This window comes from Phyllostomus discolor, chromosome 1, assembly GCF_004126475.2.
Source record: "Phyllostomus discolor isolate MPI-MPIP mPhyDis1 chromosome 1, mPhyDis1.pri.v3, whole genome shotgun sequence".
NCBI lineage: Eukaryota > Metazoa > Chordata > Mammalia > Chiroptera > Phyllostomidae > Phyllostomus > Phyllostomus discolor.
This window is the reverse complement of record NC_040903.2, coordinates 197,133,450-197,152,100: the sequence shown is the minus strand read 5'-3', so window position 1 is coordinate 197,152,100 and position 18,651 is coordinate 197,133,450. Positions and strand designations below refer to the sequence as shown.

The 18,651-nt window shown below is 49.5% G+C and overlaps 1 protein-coding gene across 1 annotated transcript; it reads right to left on the bottom strand.

Annotated features, from left to right (window-relative positions):
• Positions 1-14,723: 14,723 nt before the first annotated feature.
• FOS (Fos proto-oncogene, AP-1 transcription factor subunit) lies at positions 14,724-18,162 on the bottom strand. The gene is made up of 4 exons (XM_028507883.2): positions 17,852-18,162; positions 16,827-17,078; positions 16,291-16,398; positions 14,724-16,166 (listed from the first exon to the last, which is right to left on the bottom strand). Exons 1-4 carry the CDS (start codon positions 17,990-17,992, stop codon positions 15,525-15,527), a joined length of 1,143 nt encoding a protein of 380 aa, XP_028363684.1. The 5' UTR covers positions 17,993-18,162; the 3' UTR covers positions 14,724-15,524.
• Between the last annotated feature and the right edge of the window lie 489 nt (positions 18,163-18,651).

The window sequence follows — 18,651 nt, the reverse complement described above, 5'->3', positions numbered from 1 at the left end:
TATTCCTCTGCCATGTCAATAAATGTTTATTGAGTGTCTACTATGTCCTGGCCATCAAGGACACAATAGTGAGAGAAAAGAAAAGAGATGCTGGTCCTGCTGTCCTGGGACTTTCAGCCTCGTGGGGACACCCAGGGTGCACAATCACCAGCACGTATAACTACACGCCCTGGTGTTGCCACGCAGGTCCAGGGGGTCAGGAGAGAGGAACGGGAGCGAGGGGCCTGGTTGTGCCACATGGTGAGGAAGGCCTCTCCAAGGGACTGAGCTCGAAGCTGGAGATCTGAAGGTGAACAGGAGTTGGCCAGGAAAGGGGTAGGAGTTCCTGGCAGGGAAAACAGAGCGTACAAAGGTCTCGCACCAGGGAGAAACCGAAAGACCAGCGTGCAGTGGCGCCACACGAGGCCGAGAGGAAGGGCAGGAAGCAGCCTGGACAGGGCCAGGGGCGGGGGGACACAGGCTCCACCTCAGTCACCACATGACTGGCGCATGGCTCTGTTCCCAAGGGTCCCTGCTCCGAAGGGCCCCAGCGAACATCTCCCCCCGCCCGCTGAGTTCCTGTTCTCCCCCACAGCCCGCTCTCCTCAGCTAGCTTTCCTCCCCTTGCCCACCGCCAACCCCTTCTCTATTACTTGTCCACTCCTACCTGCCACTCTCCAGAAAGTCTTCCCTGTTCACCGTTCAGAACTGCTCGAGTTGTCCCAACTTTCCCGGGCAACCAGCCCTCCATTTCAAGACATCTTCCCCCGAAGAAATGACAGACCATGAACCAGCAACAAGCACCATTTATTGAGGGCTCGTTCTGTGCTGTGTCAGGCACTGCTCAACATACTTTCCCATGCAGTCCTCACAGCAGTGGTTTTGGGTAGCTACTGTTACTCCGGTTTCGCAGTCGTGCAAATTGTAGTGTGGAGAGAGTAACTTCTGCAGGGTTACACGGCTAGAAACTGGCTGAGCCAAGACTGTCAATACCCTCCCAGTTGTAACAGGAATTGCACACGGCACCATGTGACACCCTACTGACCGCACAGCTACATTTCAAAAGCCTTAAACGGGAGCACACCCTTGGCCCACTTCAAAAGAAATAATCTGAGATGGGAACAAAACTTTAGCTGCTGAGATATCTGCAGCCTTGTCTGTAACAGCAGAAAGTTTAGAAACAACCCGAAGGTCCGCCGATACAGAGCTGGCACACTTGTTGTTGACAAATGGAATCCTGGGTGATTCGTTATTATAATGTATAATATTGTATATTCATGATCTACTATGTAGAAAAACCAGACTGAAAAAATATTGTATATTCATGATCTACTATGTAGAAAAACCAAACTACAAAACAGTATCACAGCATGGTCCTATTTCCATAAAAACACAATATATAAACCAAAGAGTATAAAACTAAAGTGTACCCTGGAAAGAGAGATTCAAAAAGACTGACAGGTGTTTATCTCTGTGATGGAATTATAGATGATTTTTATTTTCTTTGTTTTGATTATCTAAATTTTTGTAAAGGTTTTACCACGAGCATCTATTTCTTTTGGAAAGTGGAGAAAGCAAAAAAAAAATCAGGTGTTCGAGACTTCCATTTACAATGTTCTGTTATCTGTTAAAAAAACAAATGTACCACTCTGCCGGGAACATTTTTTAAATTTAAAAAATTTTTTTTTCATTACAAAAGCAGTATGCATTTGCCAAAAAAATATCAGAAAGTACAAGCCAAAAAAAGAGAAAAGAAAAGCACATTTCCTCCCCCGCAGAGGCACCCAGCGTGAGCACCTGCATGACTCCAGCCGTCTGCCCAAGGTCTGCTCCAGGTGCTGCTACTCAAGGGGCCCCGCCCTGTCGGCCTTACTGGAAATAGGTGTTTGGAATGAGGCCTCCAGATTCCTCCGTGGTCTCCAAATAGCTCCTCAGGTGGATTTGCCCAGGTTTTGAACCCTTGATCAACAACTTAGTGCAGATCCTGACCTATCGGGGAACGCACAACTAACCCCTCGTGGGTCACAGGGGACAAGCGCTGTCGAGTGGAAGGGCCATAAGAGTGATTCCTAACATACTTGGGATTGCCACATTCGGTCATCGTTGGATTTTGCAACCCTCCTTCCCCTTCAAAAAGAACTCAAGGACTCCTTAGAGCATTTGCATGTTCCGTTCGGTACTTTTCCACACAAGCAGCTGAAGGAGTTAATTTGGCTTTAAGACTGCCATGACCCTCCCCACACCCACCCCTTGGATAATTGCTGACAATCAAGCCGAGGTGCCCTCCGTCGGGTAGGGAACGCCAGCTCTGAGGAGCTGTGTGGGCAGGTTCTGCCACGAGGGAGGGCACACCGGGCCTGGGAGCCCAACTCCCAGGGCAGGATGTATCTGGGATATTTACACACGTGTGCACACACACGCGCACACTCAACAGCAGGTTTCCAAGGCCCATCCTGCCCACACCCAGTCCTACCAGAGCCCCTCCTCCTGGGGAGAAGAGCAGCAGGAAGGGCCTATCTCTGCTGGCACCTGGCCGCCCTGGGTCCACACCCTCAGCGCAGCCCTTGGGCAGAACATGTTCCTAGAGTTACTGTGCAAGTCAAACCACCCCCGGTTTCTTCAGACGCCGTGATGGCTTATCACAGCCCAGACCCAGGGCCTCAGCTCCCGCTGCCAAGCTCTGGCTAGAGCTGGTGTCGTTGCTCTTCAGTGGGTTCAGTCTCTCCTGAAACACGAAAGATCATTGAAGACCCGACTCTTTTCTATAGATGGCTCTTCTCCTTGACAGTAACTATAGCTCCTGTTTCTCAAGCTCCTTCAGTGCCAGGCCTTTGACAAGCAATGTAATGCACATAGGTCTTTTGAGGTGGACACAATCATCCCATTTTGCAGATTAAGAAAACTGAGCCCCCCCCCCCGACAACTGCTAACAGAGACAGGAGTCAACCCAGACCTGACTGACCCCAAAGCTCAGGCACTGCCCCGGGAGGTCAGTGTAGAAGGGAGCCAAGAGACCACATAATGCTCCCCTATTCCATCTACAAGAGAGCAAAGCTGAAAATTTTATTTACAGACTGTGATATAGCACTTCCTATGTGCCAGGCACTATCCTAACACTTGCCATACACATATCAACACCACTCCCCCTCATCATGCCGCCACCATGAGACGTGCGCTCATGTGGACAGAGAGGAGTGAACCCGCACGAGGCTGCACAGCGCGTGGTGCAACCGGGGCATTAACCCGGCTCCAGAGCCTACACCGCCTCTCTGACCCCAGGAGCAGAGGCCCCCTTTCCTTATTTTTCATCCTTTGAGCTCCCCACGTCACCACCCTCCTCACGTCTCTGGGAGTCCACTTCAGACTTCCTCATCGTCTGCAGAGCTGGTGTTCGCTTGTGCAACTGCTTTGTGAAACCCCCTGTTGTGCAAGGCTACATTCGCTTAGATCACGCTCTAGATCCCCTCAAAGCACTTGGCGTCTGAACAGTTTATTGAAGCCACTGCCTGGAGTTGCTTTTGTAGAAATCCATCAATCGATTAATTAATCGGCTTACTGACAGCAGTGTTCATCCCCAGCCCTGTGCCGGGCACTATGAACACAAAAGATATGGCCCCAGCCTCCAGGAAAGACAACTGGAAACAGCCTATAAAACAGTGTGCATTGTGTGCTGGGTCTGTGTACGGCTAGCTGTATTTCAAAAGATACACAGGAAAGAAGAGTCAGAAAAGTTGCTACGGAGGAGGTGGAATTTGAAATAGATTTTGAAAGCAGAGGCAGGGTTTGGCTAGCAGGAAGGAATAAAGCAGTCCAGACAAGAGGGATAAACAGAAATGTTTTTCTGCATCCAAATTGACCAAATCATCAGAAATAAACTAGAGAGAGAATAAAAAATTTTTCTGCCAAATTTTGCTATTTCCATCAGCGTTAACAAAGAAAATCTCTCCCTCCAACCGGCACCACCAAGATGCTGCGTCTAGAACTGGGGCATGGAGGGGGGTCGCTCTGCCTCACATGTCCACTAGAGGGCAGAGCTGCAGCTCTGTGACTTTACCTCCAAGTACAATCAGAGAGGAAGGTGCTAGGATTCCCCACCCCTTCTCAAATCAGCCAGCTGAAGTGGCCAGAGCCATCGAAGGGAACCAGTCTTCTCAATCTGAACTGCCTCCATACTCAGCCTAAAAATTAGTGGAGAAACATAAACTGTAAGAGGAAGTTAAGTGAGGTCAAAAGGGAAGGCAGATACAATAGAAGCATTCCCCCCAAAGATCTAACCTCTGCGTACCATGGGGAAAAAACCTTCCAAAGAGCAGAAAAAGGATTTCCATGGCCTGGAAACTCCTCATGCTTTCTACCATTATCTTGGATGACAAAAGCTTAATGCAGGACTTGAGTAACTATGAAAAGTGATCAGCAACTTTCTAACACTGCTTTCAGGACAGCCGGCTGAGGCTCCCTGGATAAAGGTGGCCATTCCAGACACTACAAGGAGAAATGCTTGTGGCTTTGGGAGTAGACACCTCCTTGCCGTCATCCCAAGCCCAGGTTTCATGCTGGGGGCTGTGCAGGGCAGCAAGTGCCTAAAGGAGCCCTCTAATGAGTACTTAGGTTCACTACACACCCCAGAAGCTCAGCCAGGCAGCAGGGTCCTGAAGCCACAGAAGGAAGAGGTTAGAAGCAGCTAGGTGAGGGAGAAGTGACACTAGTTTGAAGTCAGAAATCCTGGCTGTCCTGGGAGCACACCCGTGCTTTTCCCTTCTCCCTCTCCTTCCCTCACAGGTGTGCATCTCCTTCGACTCTAAGGAACCCCAGGAGACTTACAGCCAGGGAAATAATGGGCAGCGGCAGCTGCCCCCACCCCAGGCTAAACCCCTAAACCTGTCTCCAAGGCCCCCTTTTCCCTGACTTTCCAGTGAGCCAAAGCAGCCCTGCCTAGGCTCTCTCCTGTTGATTCTTCTATCCTAAACCCTTCCTTGTTTCAGCTTTAATAAACATATGCTCAAAATCAAAAAGCAGGAGAAAAAGAAAAGGAAAAGGAAGGAAAGGAGCGAGAGAGAGAGGAGAAGAGGAGAAGAGAAGAGAAAGAAGAGGAGAGAGAAGAGAAGGGAAGGGGAGGGGAGGGGAGGGAAGGGAAGGGAAGGGAAGGGAAAGGAAGGGAAAGGAAGGGAAAGGAAGGGAAGAGAAGAGACTGTAGCTTTTATCCGTCTTTTTAGCTGTGCAAGTTTGGATGGGTGAACTAACTTCTCTGATCCTTATATTCCCCTTTTGTGAAAATAGAAAGGCTGAATTAGAGAATAATCTCTGATGGGTGAATCAGCCCCAAAATTCTGAAAAACACGCATTCCCTTTGGCCAAAAGAACTGGGGTCTGGGACTTTACAGGAAGAGGGGCGCCCCACTGAGCAGCTTGAAGAGTTAACCCCAAGCCCGCAGCCAGCTCCCCAGCACACGCACTCTCTGGCCACTGCGGCACTTCCCGCCCCACCCCCACACTCAGGCCGCGAGGCAAACACCCACGGCTCCTCCAGACACTTCTGGATTCCTCCCTGGAATGCTTATTGCCCTTTACACCTGCAAATCGCTTTACATCAGCAACCTTGCTGCACGATTATTAATCATCACGATATTCCTTCTTCCGCCTGTAAAAGGAATTGCGGGGGTCCAGATTTATGAGGGTGAAATCCGAAGGTAATGTGCCTGTGATTGATTCAATAATCAGTTAACTAAAGTCAATTAAGCGCCTAATATGGGCAAGGCGCAGAGACACAAATCCGGTTACTATGAGGTCAGAATTGTAGGGGTCCTCAAGAACTTCACTGACATTCCCGTTCTGTCGTGGGGGGGGGGGGAGGGCGTAGTTAGAAGATGACAGACGATCCCCCCCCCCACGAACCTGACGGCACTGCTGCAATTACTAAGGTCCCACCCCCATTTTACCAGGCCCTTTAAAGGGAAGCGACCTTTCCAAGGTCACTTATCTCTCAAGGGGCAAGAGTGATCCCCAAACCTCGGTCTTCGAAGCGCTTCACTGCGTCATGGGCGAGAGAACCTTAAGCTGAAACCTATAAAATTCACAAAGACTTAGGCATCGGATAGCTGTTTCCAAGACTTCTGGGCACAGAGAGAGAAAATCACGACCCCTGCTCACCCACCCGGAACAGACGAGACGACCCCAAATCCTGACTGCATCCTCAACGATCAAGGAATATTCGAGGCTTCAGAGCTCATCCACTAATCACCCACGTCCTCTCTCAGGGTCCCCGAGTGACCCCGCCCGTCACCCCCGCTGGGTCTCCGGGAAGGGGAGGAGGGCACGTGGAACACAGCCAACGTCAGCACACCCCGGAGGCGTGGCCGGGGGCGGGGGCGGGGCGAGGCCGGAGTCCGGCTCCCAGCCTCCACCCGGCAGGCGGCGTGGTGACTGCGCCTAATATGGGCAGGGCGGAAGCGGCTGGTAGACGTCACGGCGCCGGGTGGGGCAGCGCTGCGGGGCGGGTGATGGGTGGTGCTGACGGCGCCTACGTGTCACCATGGAAACCAAACAGTAAATAGAGGATTCGAGAGCTCCTGGCGCAGCCTGACCTGGCGACCTGTCCTGGAGCAAAGGGCCCGCTGCTGGGAAGGGCCAGGAGAAACCTGGGCCTGGCAGACTTGGGTGCTGACGGGCTGGGGGAGGGGACGCTGGAGAAGCACACTCTTGGGAGGTCGCAGCTCTTGCTCAACCCAGGAGCCAGCGGGGACCGGTCAGGAATAGAAAGGAGCGCTTCTGCATTGAAAGCCTGTCTGTCCTTTCTGAAGGGCTGCCATTGGCCTCTAAGGTTGGGGATATTGGTTCTGCTTTGTTTTTTCTTACTAGTGGCTAAGAATTCAGGCATCGGAGCCACAGTGCCCGGACCTTAAATTCTAGCTCCGCCATTCCCCTTGGATGATCTTGCGCAGATCACAATCCTTCTGTGCTCCCAGACTATTTTGTCTATAAAAGAAGAGCAGGTCTTGCCTGCTAGTGTTAGTTTAATGAACTAATATAGATGTGTAGATGTGTGTGTAACAGTGTCTGGCAGATTGTGAGCCAAAATTAGTGCTAGTTATTTCTTTTTTAGCCCTAAGCAGCACAGCGGCAGCTTACCTAGTACTAGGCAGCTACTAAACTGTACTACTGATGTTTTGTTTTCTTCATTTTTTTAGTTTTAAAATAAAGCATTTCCATTTGTAAACTTAATGCTAAAGGTTAGTAAAATATTTCGCGTGTTAACTGAAATGGGCTCTCAACAAATAAAAACATTGCTTGTCTCAGTTTGCACTGCTTCACGGTTTTAAATTTTAAACACAGAAACTCCAAATGGTATAAAGAACAACTGAAGTAATTGGACCTCAATTTCTTTGCCTTGACAGTCACTATGTGATCGTTACTTCAGATCTGTTTACACGGAGAACTGTGTGCAGCCAGAGTCAGAGACACCACACTCAGAACGATCACCAGTGATTCTGAACCATTACAGACTTTTAAAGTGAAGGTATATCGTGGAGCCCATGATTGGGGACCAACTATTAGTGTAACTGGAGTTACTCCCATGTAGGATGCAATGTTTTAAATGATAAGTAATCTTTGAAATGAAATTTACATATACACTATGGAAATTCAACGGTAATCCCAGCAACTGTTCAGAACTTGTAACAAGATTTTTTTCAGGAAGAAGTATTTTGTCACCGACAATGTCTAGAATTTCCAGTTTAATGGTGTTTTACTGCTACTTTTAAACTCTCAGCAGGTGTTGTGACCTCTTGTGGCTGACAGACCCTAGAGTGACCCCAATAATTCTTGCCTCCTGGTGTCCATGCCTTTGCTGTAGTTCCATCCCCCTGAGTCCAGGTGAAACCTGCAGGACTTACTTCTGAGCAATGGGACATGGCCAAGGGGATGCGATTTCACTTCTGTGATTATGTTGTTGTTGTGTGTGTGTGTGTCCTTCTGTCTTGCTAGCACACACAGTGGATTCTCCTGGTAGCCTTGACCAAGCGAGCAGCCATGTTGAAGAAGCAGCCTGTAGGACCTAAGCCTCCAGCCAACAGCTAGCAAACAGGCAGGCCCTTAGTTACATAATCCCAGGGAAATAAAGTCTGCCAACAACCTGGATGAGCTCAGAAGCAGACCCTTCCTCGTTCACGCATCCAGGTGAGAACACAGCTTGGCTGGCACCTTGATTGCAGCCTTGGGAGACCTTGAAGAGAGGATTGAGCTGAATTGTGCCCGGACTCCAACCCAAAGAGACTGTGAGACAGTAATGTGTGTTGCTTGAAGCTGCTAAGTGTGCGGTAATTTGTTATCCAGAAATACAACACTAATCCATCCTCTTTGTCTGCTCCTGGGCTGGGCTTCTCTGACCTCCTGTGCTTGGCGTACCACCGCAGTGCCGCCTACACTGCTCAGCCTTCCACCGTAAGTGACGAGCTGTGGGCCCCATCGGTGTCTTTCCACACGCGTCTCCTGATGTTGTCAGAGTTTCAGAACTGGAAAGGGAGTTCTGAGATTTCTGAAACCCACTCCTGATTTGGTAGAGGAAACAGTCTCAGGTTAGAGTCTTACCCTAGGTCGCAAATGTACATAGTTAGGGGCAGATTTTAACTTTCTAGCAGAGAAGTAAAGCACTTTGAACTTTAAAGCTGCAAAGAGCTGATTTTTCAAATCTCAGATCTGCTATTTTTCCATTGTGTGAACTTGGTTAACTCATTTAACCTTTCCTAGGTCATTTTATTACCTGTAAAATGAGGATCCTGATATCTGCCTCATGGGATCGTTGTGAGGGCTAAATGAGAGTATCCATTCAACAAAAATTGTTGTACGCCCATTATGTGCCAGGTGCCAGAGGAGAAATAGTCAGCAAAGAGACTGTGGTCCCTGGCTTGGCACTGCCTGTGAAGTGCACAGCAACACCCAGCACAGAGCAAGCGCATGTAAAATGTTAGCCATGGTCAATGTTATATCCTAGAGCTCCAGGTTCCATCCTAACCACACGCCTCCAGACAAGCTCTTTAAATTCACATCATAGAACCTCCATCATGTAATTCCACCAGCCTACATCTCCCCTCCCCGAAATTCCACAGGCATCGCAAACTTGACTTGTCCAACCCAGAATTTAGCATCCCCCAAACCTGCTCTTCTTCCTACAGTCCCAAAGTCATTGGTGGAGCCACAAGCCTCTTTGTGTGTCAGGCCTGGTCAACCTGGGGGTGAGCTTGGACTCCCTCCCTCACCTCCCACATCCACTCAATCACCAGGTACAGACAGTTGTACCCGATAACCACCTCTTGTTCCCTCTACACTCCCACCACCACTGCCTTGGTTCAGCCTACACACAACCGAACTAAATAAATACCAGGCTTTTCTTAATCTGACCACAGTTATCTCTTTTCAACCTATCTCCAGCCCCCTCCACTTTGATATTGTGATACTGATGCAAATGAAATCAAATGTACCTATGGAATGCTCTTTAATTTACAGCTCCCATCCTCTCCTCCCCCGGCCCCACATTTTACAGTCCAGCAAAACTGAGTGCACTGGTTTATGAGTCTGTGTCTTTACACTGCTGTCCCTCTGCCTCCTGGAATTCCTCCACCTCTCACTTGCTCATCTTCACTTTATCCTCATCTGCTTCCCTTCGGCCACCCGTGAAGCCCAGCTCAGAGGTCTCCTATTACAGACCCCCCCCAAGCAGAGTTCATCACTTCCTCCTCCGTGTAAACCTGCACCTAGCATCAGTTTTCATCGTTACAGTGTGTTATAGCGGGTATGTGTGTGTGACTTCCCCCCTCACTGGACCATGAACTCTTTGAGGACAGGGCTTTGTCTTCCCCGAGTCTGAATCCAGCACCTGATGTATAGTGAGCACCACAAACATTTTGTTGAGTGAAATGAAGCCCATCCTTGCTCCAAAGGGTATATATTTTCTCCCCTGAAACCTCCACCTCCCTAAATTATAAGGATATTACCTAATAGCTAATACTTTTATAATACTTCTGTGCGTCCAGGCACTGTAATTAACACTCTATACACACTAACCTATTTCGAGCTCACAACAATGCCAAGAGGTAGGTACAATCATTATCCCTTTACAGATGGGGAAACTACAGTTGCCCCAAACCAAGAAGCCAAGATCCCAAGCTGGCCTGTGCTCTGAGTTAGTCTGCTATATTGGATCCAATTCCTCAAATCCAGACTAACTAATCATATTGTTTTGATAGGTTTAGCTGTGATAACAGTTTCACGACTGATTAAAAAGACCAAAGATGAATCATTGTTTCTGCAGACCTGACCACAAATTGCTCCCCAACGTAAATATGGCCGCAACTGAGGCCTGTGCCATCTACCCTCTGTGATGAAGGTGATGCTTTTGCCTCCACACCCTTGAATGGGCTCCTTTCCTATGGGTCTTCTTCCAATGCAAGCAATGGTCAAGCCCCTCCGGGTTCTTACCCTAATCAACTGATTGAACCACACCCAAGCACCAAGTCAGTGTAAGTTAAAAGTATAAAAAGGCTTTTTATTTAACAATAGATGGCCATTGGGCCAGGAAGCCTCCTTGGAACAGGGGCCAGAGCCTTTTCTGCTCTTTGGCCTCTTGGGCAGCTGAACAATGCTTCTTGGGGAAAAAAAAAAGGCAACTGAGTTTAGTCCATGAGTGGGTGTGTGGAACCATTGAAATGAATTGCGTTGCAACAAAGCATCTGTGGCTTTTTCCTTTGTGCAAAGGAAGTGGAAATCAGTCCAGCCAGCACCCTTCAGGGATTTTGAACTGACTCATTGGGAGTCAATACACCTCATACCCCACCTGCTTCTCTTCAGGTCTGGGCATATTCTTGGAAAGTGATGATTATGACGGTAATGACATTGATATCGATAATGGCGGTGATAGCAGCTAACCCTGTTCTAACGCACACTAAACTTTAAGTTGTATCATTTCACATGCCACTTGCTAAGAATCAGTGAATTCGAATGGATTAGTGTGACTCACTGAAACTTGCATATCAATAAAAGTGGAAAACACAGTTGTGTTCATTTTTTTAAAGATGAATATACCTATACTTACATATGCCTCCATTCTTCAGTTGAAATATCTTTAAAAAAGAAAAGAAAACATAAATTAAGTGTTGGAGATACGGTATGGGCTGTGAAAAAACAAAGCAGAATAATGGAATAAGAGTCATGGAGATTCTTTTTTATTTTATTTTTTTAAAGATCTTATTTCTTTATTTTTAGAGAGGGAAAGGAGGCGGAGAGAGAGAGAAAGAGAGAGAGAGAGAGAGAGAGAGAGAAACAATCAATTGCAGTTGCTGGGGGTCATGGCCTGCAACCCAGGCATGTACCCTGACTGGGAATCAAACCTGTGACACTTTGGTTCACAGCCCGAGTTCAATCCACTGAGCTATGCCAGCCAGGGCGAGTCTTGGAGATTCTTAATGTATGTGCTGAAGTAGTTACTCTAGAGAGAGTGGCTGGGGAAGCCTTCTTGGAAGGGATGTCCTTTGAGCTGACTCCTGAGTGATTGGAAGGAGCCAACTCCAGCAAAAGAGGCCCAGGCAGAGGGACAGCAAGTGCAAAGGCCCTACAACAGCAGCCAGTGCACTGTGTACGTGTCCGGAATGGGAGGAAGGCCGTGAGCGGAGTGCCTGTGGGAGAGGACAGGACATGGAGTCGGAGAGGAGGCCGGAGTCGGCTCCTTAATGTGTAGAGCCAAATGGCCCAGCAAGAAGCGCCTGGACATTCAACACTCCAGTGATGCTTGTGTCTCCTTTACATTGTGAGAAATCTGATTATTCTCTGTTTGGATGAAATCTCATATGCAGTTAAAGATTGATTGGGGGGGGGGCGGTTAGATTTATTCTTATTTGAAAAACATTGAAACTTCAGATGGTTTCCTTAGAGGAATCATCTGAAAACGTTTACGTTGCCTCAGTCTCTTCTTTGTCCATTAATTAAAGATAGCCTAGTTGATTGACTTTTACTCACACATGGAAATTTGCTATTGATACAAAATTACTGTTATTAAGACCAGTTGTTAAATGCTGCCCTTTAATTTTGATAATTACACAAGGAAGATGCAGAGATATGTAAAGGCAATGCAGACGCTACAATCCACTCTTATAGAGAGATAAATATTTTGTTTCTTCTCTCCTTTTTCCATCTAAAATTAATTTGGAGCTGGAAACACCTCAGCTATGCATTCACTTTGAAATTGAGTTGGCAGGGGTGACCCAGGGGAGGCAGTTAAGGAATTCCAGGAGCCAAGATGGAAATGGGATATGTGTTTGGAGCCAGACGTAATATCATAACTGGGCTTAATTCATAACAAGGCCTGCAATAGGAGAACTTAGAGACTATGTGGGGGAATACATTCTGCTTATGGAAATGGTACAGAATTTATGTGTTCGTCCACCTGGCAGATATTCATAAATCCTGTACTTGGTGCCCATCCCTGAGACAAGGCTGGGGATCCATCAGTGAGCTAAACTTGACATTCTCCCGGTAAGGAATTGACCCTTTCCGATCCTCATTTCCATCCCCTGCTGTTATATGTATCTCTTTTGTACCAGTGTTGAACGATAGTGCCCTGAGATAGCTGTTTTGCAAAACCAATATAACGTCATATCGTGTGGGTGGGGAGCAGAGTCTTTCTCAAAAGGGAACTGATATTCTCAGGGTCCATCGTCCATGGAACTTGCAGACTCGGGAGTCAGGAAAGGAGGATTTGGAAGGAGCCCGTTAGCTGAAGAGGGAATCCTTTTCTCCTCTGGATCCCATGAGGATGACTGGCAGGGAGCTTGGTGGACTGTCGCCTTGTGGGGGACCCTGTAGCAGTCCTCTGAGGTGCCTATGACAGAGCTTTCCTGTCGCAGGTCCCCTCCCTGGATTTCCATGCAGTCCTGCTGGTGCAGCAGCCTGGTCTCAGCCAGGCTGCAGTTACCAGAGGAAGGGTCTGTGTCCAGGCCTAGGCCAGTGCTGTCACATGGGGAGCAATGGCTTCTCTCAATAGCCAGCATGGGGCTTACAGAGGTCAGGTCCCCAGGAGCGGTTCAGTGTCCACGCTAGAGGTCTAGCCTCCCTTTCATCCATCTGGGAAGCTTCCATGGGTTGCTATTACTGCACATGTAAGGGAGCCAGCTGGCTTCTTCACAGGGTAAACCACTTTGTTGTTTCAGATCTAGGTGTTAGTTACAGTATAGCAGTTCCATATTTAGTTTAGGTCATATTGAAAGGCTACAGAAAATTTACCCTCTGAAGAGCAAACAGGGAGTCTAATGCCACTTTTATTATTGCCAGACAGGCAAAAATATGCAAGCAGTGTGTGATCTATCCGTGCTCTTACGAGCCTAAAGCATTTTATTTTCTTTATTATCCCTTTTAACCCTCACCTGAAGACATTTGTCCATTGCTTCTTAGAGAGAGGAAAGGAGGGAGAGAAGCATCTACTGGTTGCCTCCCGTACATGACTGGACCGGGAACTGAACCCACAACCTTTCGGTTATGGAACAACGCCCCAATCAACTGAGCCACACTGGCCAGGGCGGAATTGTCATCTTAAATGAAAACTTTCAGTTTGACTAAGCGTGACGCCCCATAACCACCCAGTGATTTTCATTATCACCAAAGCATTAGAAGGCTGGCACTGAAGCGGCTGTTCAGCTAGCATGTGTGCAGACGTGGTCTCTGGCCTCCGCGCCGGCGCCTGCATGCCGCCCCAGCCGGTCAGGAAGGGCACCACCTGCTTTCCCAGTGGTTTGCACTCGTGCGTGTAAGTGCCTCATTACCAGAGGTGTCCCAGGCAAAGGTCATGTTCTTCTTTAAGATGATAAAGTCTCTACATTGAAGCTTATTCAGAGTCTTGTTGACTTCTGATTGAGCTGTTATGTAACTTTTGTTTACCAAATGATCAACCATTATTTGTACAGTTTGAGATCGCTTTGAAATTCTCAGAGCCAATTTTTCTCCGCCTCCCCGCCCTCCCCCTGCTTCCCTGGGTAAACTCAATGCCAGGCATATGATGTTAAAGATACAATGTACTTCTTACTAAGAGATAGGACAATAGTCCTTCTGCTGAAAATAAAAACAATTCCACTAAATGTATGTATGTTAGAGGTAATGACTGAAAAGGTTGTTGTTTTTTTCTTCCCTAACCAAGTGAAAACCTTTTTAACCAAGAATTAAGAGACAGTTCTGCCTCGTGGATAGGGTAATAGGTGAGGAAGATTCCAACCCCAAAAGCAAGACACAGAAAAAGTCGTTCATACTAACTATTCCTCAATTTGCTCACCTTAGAGGTAAAAGGTTACCCTTCACATGATTTTGTGGGAATAAAAAGTTAAAGTCGTTTGTGCAAAGCTTAATTCTATTTGCTAAAAGGATTCCTTTAAGATCAAGACAATTAAACTTCATATTAGCACAACTGGATTTAAATATGCACCCCCTTTGGCTTTCAAAATAGAAAAAGAAGCAGGAAGACGTGTTCCCACAGAAGCTACTCAGAGCAGATGCCCACCCTCAGAAACTGCAAGCAGAGAATCCTAGGAATGCGCTGTGAAGACTTGCACTTACAAACTCTTCCAGCATCAGCTCTAGAGTTTCCTTCTCTTTGATAAGGGGTCGAACAAAAGGGTGTGTCCCCTTCTAGGAGCTCCGCTTCCTGACCAACTGGTCCCCAAAACCTTTCAGAATCTCACCCAACTTCCCGAATGAGAAGAGCACAAGGCTGGTCGCATTCAACTTAAATGCTTTTATTGACAATGTCTTTGAACAATAAGCAAACAATGCTTAAATTTTTCATTCAAATTCACTTTCCACATGTCAAAAGACCTCAAGGTAGAAAAAAATAAAATAAAAATATAAATATCTGAGAATCCATCTTAATAAATAAATTAAAAACACAATAAAACGTTTTCATGGAAAACTGTTAATGTCAGAACAATCATTCCACCTCAACAATGCATGATCAGTAACATGACGATGAACATTGATGTTGAAGAAAAACTACAGTACATGGATATAGCTATTTAGTTCTATCTACTAGAAAATAAATTCATATCTTTTCTTAGTTTAATATTGGCCATTGCTAATCAGAACACACTATTGCCAGGAACACAGTAGTTATTGTGAAAATCAGCTGCACTAGATACAATTTGAAAATATCCAGCACCAGGTTAATTCCAATAATGAACCCAATAGATTAGTTAATGCTATGAGAAGACTAAAGAGAAAAAGAGACGCAGACCCAGGCCTGGCTCAACATGCTCCTAACTACCAGCTCTCAGATGTGTCACGGGAAACAATACACACTCCATGCGTTTTGCTACATCTCTGGAAGAGGTAAGACTTGAGTCCACACGTGGAAGCTTTCAAGTCCTTTGAGGCCCACAGCCTGGTGTGTTTCACGCACAGATAACATCCTCCCTAGGTCTACAGGAACTCCCGAGGGAAGATGTGTTTCTCCTCTCTGTAATGCACCAGCTCAGGGCAGGGGCACTGGTGTGTGCCTGCTGCCTCCCCTCCCTGCCTGCTCACAGGGCCAGCAGCGTGGGTGAGCTGAGCGAGTCAGAGGAGGGCTCGTTGCTGCTGCTGCCCTTGCGGTGGGCAGCTGCACAGCTGGGGAAGGAGTCAGCCTCCGGGTAGGTGAAGACAAAGGAAGACGTGTAAGTAGTGCAGCTGGGAGTACAGGTAACCACCGGGGTACAGAGGGGCTCCAGCTCTGTGGCCATGGGCGCCATCCCCAGGGAGCCACTGTGCAGGGGCTCCCAGTCTGCTGGATAGAAGGAACCAGACAGGTCCATGTCTGGCACAGAGCGGGCGGTCTCAGAGCCGCTGGGCCTGGCCGATGCCGGGAACAGGAAGTCATCAAAGGGCTCAGCCTTCAGCTCCATGTTGCTCACGTTTTTGATGGGCTCCACTGAGGGTTTGGGCTCAGGGTCGTTGAGGAGGGGCAGGGCGAAGGCCTCCTCGGACTCGGGGGTGGCAGCCTCAGGCAGGCCTCCACTCAGATCAAGGGAAGCCACAGACATCTCTTCCTGGTAGCCCAGATCATCGGGGATCTTGCAGGCAGGTCGGTGAGCTGCCAGGATGAACTCCAGTTTTTCCTTCTCCTTCAGCAGGTTGGCAATCTCAGTCTGCAAAGCAGACTTCTCGTCTTCTAGTTGGTCTGTCTCCTGTGTACACAGGGATAAAGCAAAGCATAAGACACAGCCTTGCTCAAGGACACTGCTCCCTTACGCCCCATCTCCAACTTAGCCCTTAAGTTTTAAACAGGAGTGACCCACACAGTCTACCCACCGCTTGGAGTGTGTCGGTCAGCTCCCTCCTCCGGTTTCGGCATTTGGCTGCAGCCATCTTATTCCTTTCCCTTCGGATTCTCCTTTTCTCTTCTTCTTCTGGGGACAACTGGAAGAAAAAGACCAACAGTCAGGAACAGCGTCTGCCACCAGCTCCACTCCCTCGCCCCAGTGAAACTGGCTGCTGCAGCTTCCCAGCTTCCTGGCACCTCATCTGTGAAGCCATTTCTATCTAACCTGCATTTGCAGGCTGGGTGTGACTTGCATTTCAAATAAGAGGCTCAGCAAGACAATGAAGAACAGCCCAGTGCAAAAGCATGAGATAGGACCTCCTAGGGAAGAAACTATTAGCTTGGGGTGGGACAATCGGAGTCTGACTCCGGATGGAAAGGGCTTAGAGCCAGAGTTCCCGGTTCAGGATGGGCAGTCAGTTCCATCAGTGACCCCACCCTGCCCACTGTGCTCTCCATCTACACCGATGCTGACACCCTCGCTCCCCCTTCCCCCACCCAGCACACGAGGTGCTGAAGAACTCACCTGTTCCACCTTGCCCCTCCTGCCAATGCTCTGAGCTCTGCTTCCTGTCATGGTCTTCACGACTCCCGCCCTGGAGTAAGGCCCAGCCGAGGGGGTGGGGACTCCGTAGGGGTGGGGGGCTCTGGTCTGGGATGGAGCCACGGAGGAGACCAGGGCGGGCTGCACGAGCCACTGCAGGTCTGGGCTGGTGGAGATGGCAGTCACAGTTGGGATGAAGTTGGCACTGGAGACGGCCAGATCCGTGCAGAAGTCCTAGAACGAAAAAGAAAGGGGAAGTTGACGTGAGCGAACAGATTCGAGATACAGGTGAGGTGAGCCGGGCTCCCAGTGCCGCATGCAGCAGGGAGGGGAGGAGAAGCGGTCCTGCCAGGGCCTGCTCCTGTCTTTTTATATTCCCCCTTTTATATTCCCGGATGAAAGGTCTCCCTCTTTCCGCCAAGAATTCCGCCGCGCGGAGCCTTTCTCCTCCATCCCGCCGCTGCGTTCCCGTTATCCCTTCAGCATCACTTGCTTGAAAGGGGGTTTGTTATAAATATCCCTGACGTCTGCGCTGACGCAGGCGCCGCTCCGGAGTCTCCTGAATGAACTCGCTTTTTATCAATGAAACTGCCTTACACACCGGCTTGCTTCGCTCTCCTCCCCCCGCCTCTGCTCCAGGCTGCCAGCGGAGGGGGGATTGCCCCTTTTTGCCGCCCCCCTGGAGGAGTCAGTGCCTCCTCAGCGAGTTTTTGCTGGGGACACTTTTGCCCCAGCTAGTACCAGAGACCCGTCACAGAGCGCGGGCCGGGGGCAGATCAAAAGCAGCCCGCCGCGGGAAAGGAGAGCCAACTCTACTCTGCCCAGCGCGTGTGCGCTCCCAACAAGGCTCAGGCTCCCGGAACGGGGCTGCTCCGGCCGGAGCAGCCCCCCTCCGCGCCGAAAGGGGGTACCTGACCGGTCTCCCTGAGCGTCCCATCCCGGGCTTCCCCCCCCCACGCCGTTGACCCCGAGTCCCCGTCCCCGCGGCGGCGTGCAGCCAGCCTTACCTGCGCATTCACAGGAGAGCCCATGCTGGAGAAGGAGTCGGCCGGTGAGTGGTAGTAGGAAAGATTGTCCCCGGCCGGGGAGGCGCTACTACAGCGGGAGGAGGATGCCTCGTAGTCAGCGTTGAAGCTTGAGAACATCATGGTCGCGGTTAGTCCAAGCCGGGGTGCAAGGCTGAGGGGCAGAGGCAGGTAGGAGCTGAGGGGCAGAGCTGGGTAGGAGCGCGGTCACTGTGTTTTCGCTGCGCTGCTGCCGCTGGCTCTGTCTCTGCTCCTCGGCTGCTCGCTGCAGATGCGGTTGGAGTACGAGGAGCGGCAGGCACCGTTTTTATCAGCAGGCATGAATGAGTCAATGACGTCACAGCGCAACCATTGCGGGCTGGAGGGGGTGGCGCTGGAGCCCGGAGACCTCTGCTGCCCCCTGGCCGCCTCCACCGCCCTCTCAGCTCCCGAGCTGGCCACCCGTCTTGTTGTGTTTGCTCATACTGTAAACGTTTAGAAATCTGGGTCTTAGGGGTCCCCTCGACCCCCTAGGATTAGGGACAGCGAGGACGGCTCCCCCCACAGGGCCTCCAGGACCAGCCGTGGAAACCTGCTGACGCAGATGTCCTAATATGGACATCCTGTGAAGAGGGAGGAGGAATTGACGGGAACTGCTCGCCTGCAGCAGCCAACAACGAGGGTGCAGCGCGGGGGGGGGGGGCGGGGGGGAGGAGGAGGGGCTGCGGGCGGGGGAGGGGAGGCGGGAAAGGCGCAGAACTCGAGCGAACATTCGCACCTGGGTCAATGCGGACCCTTGTTCC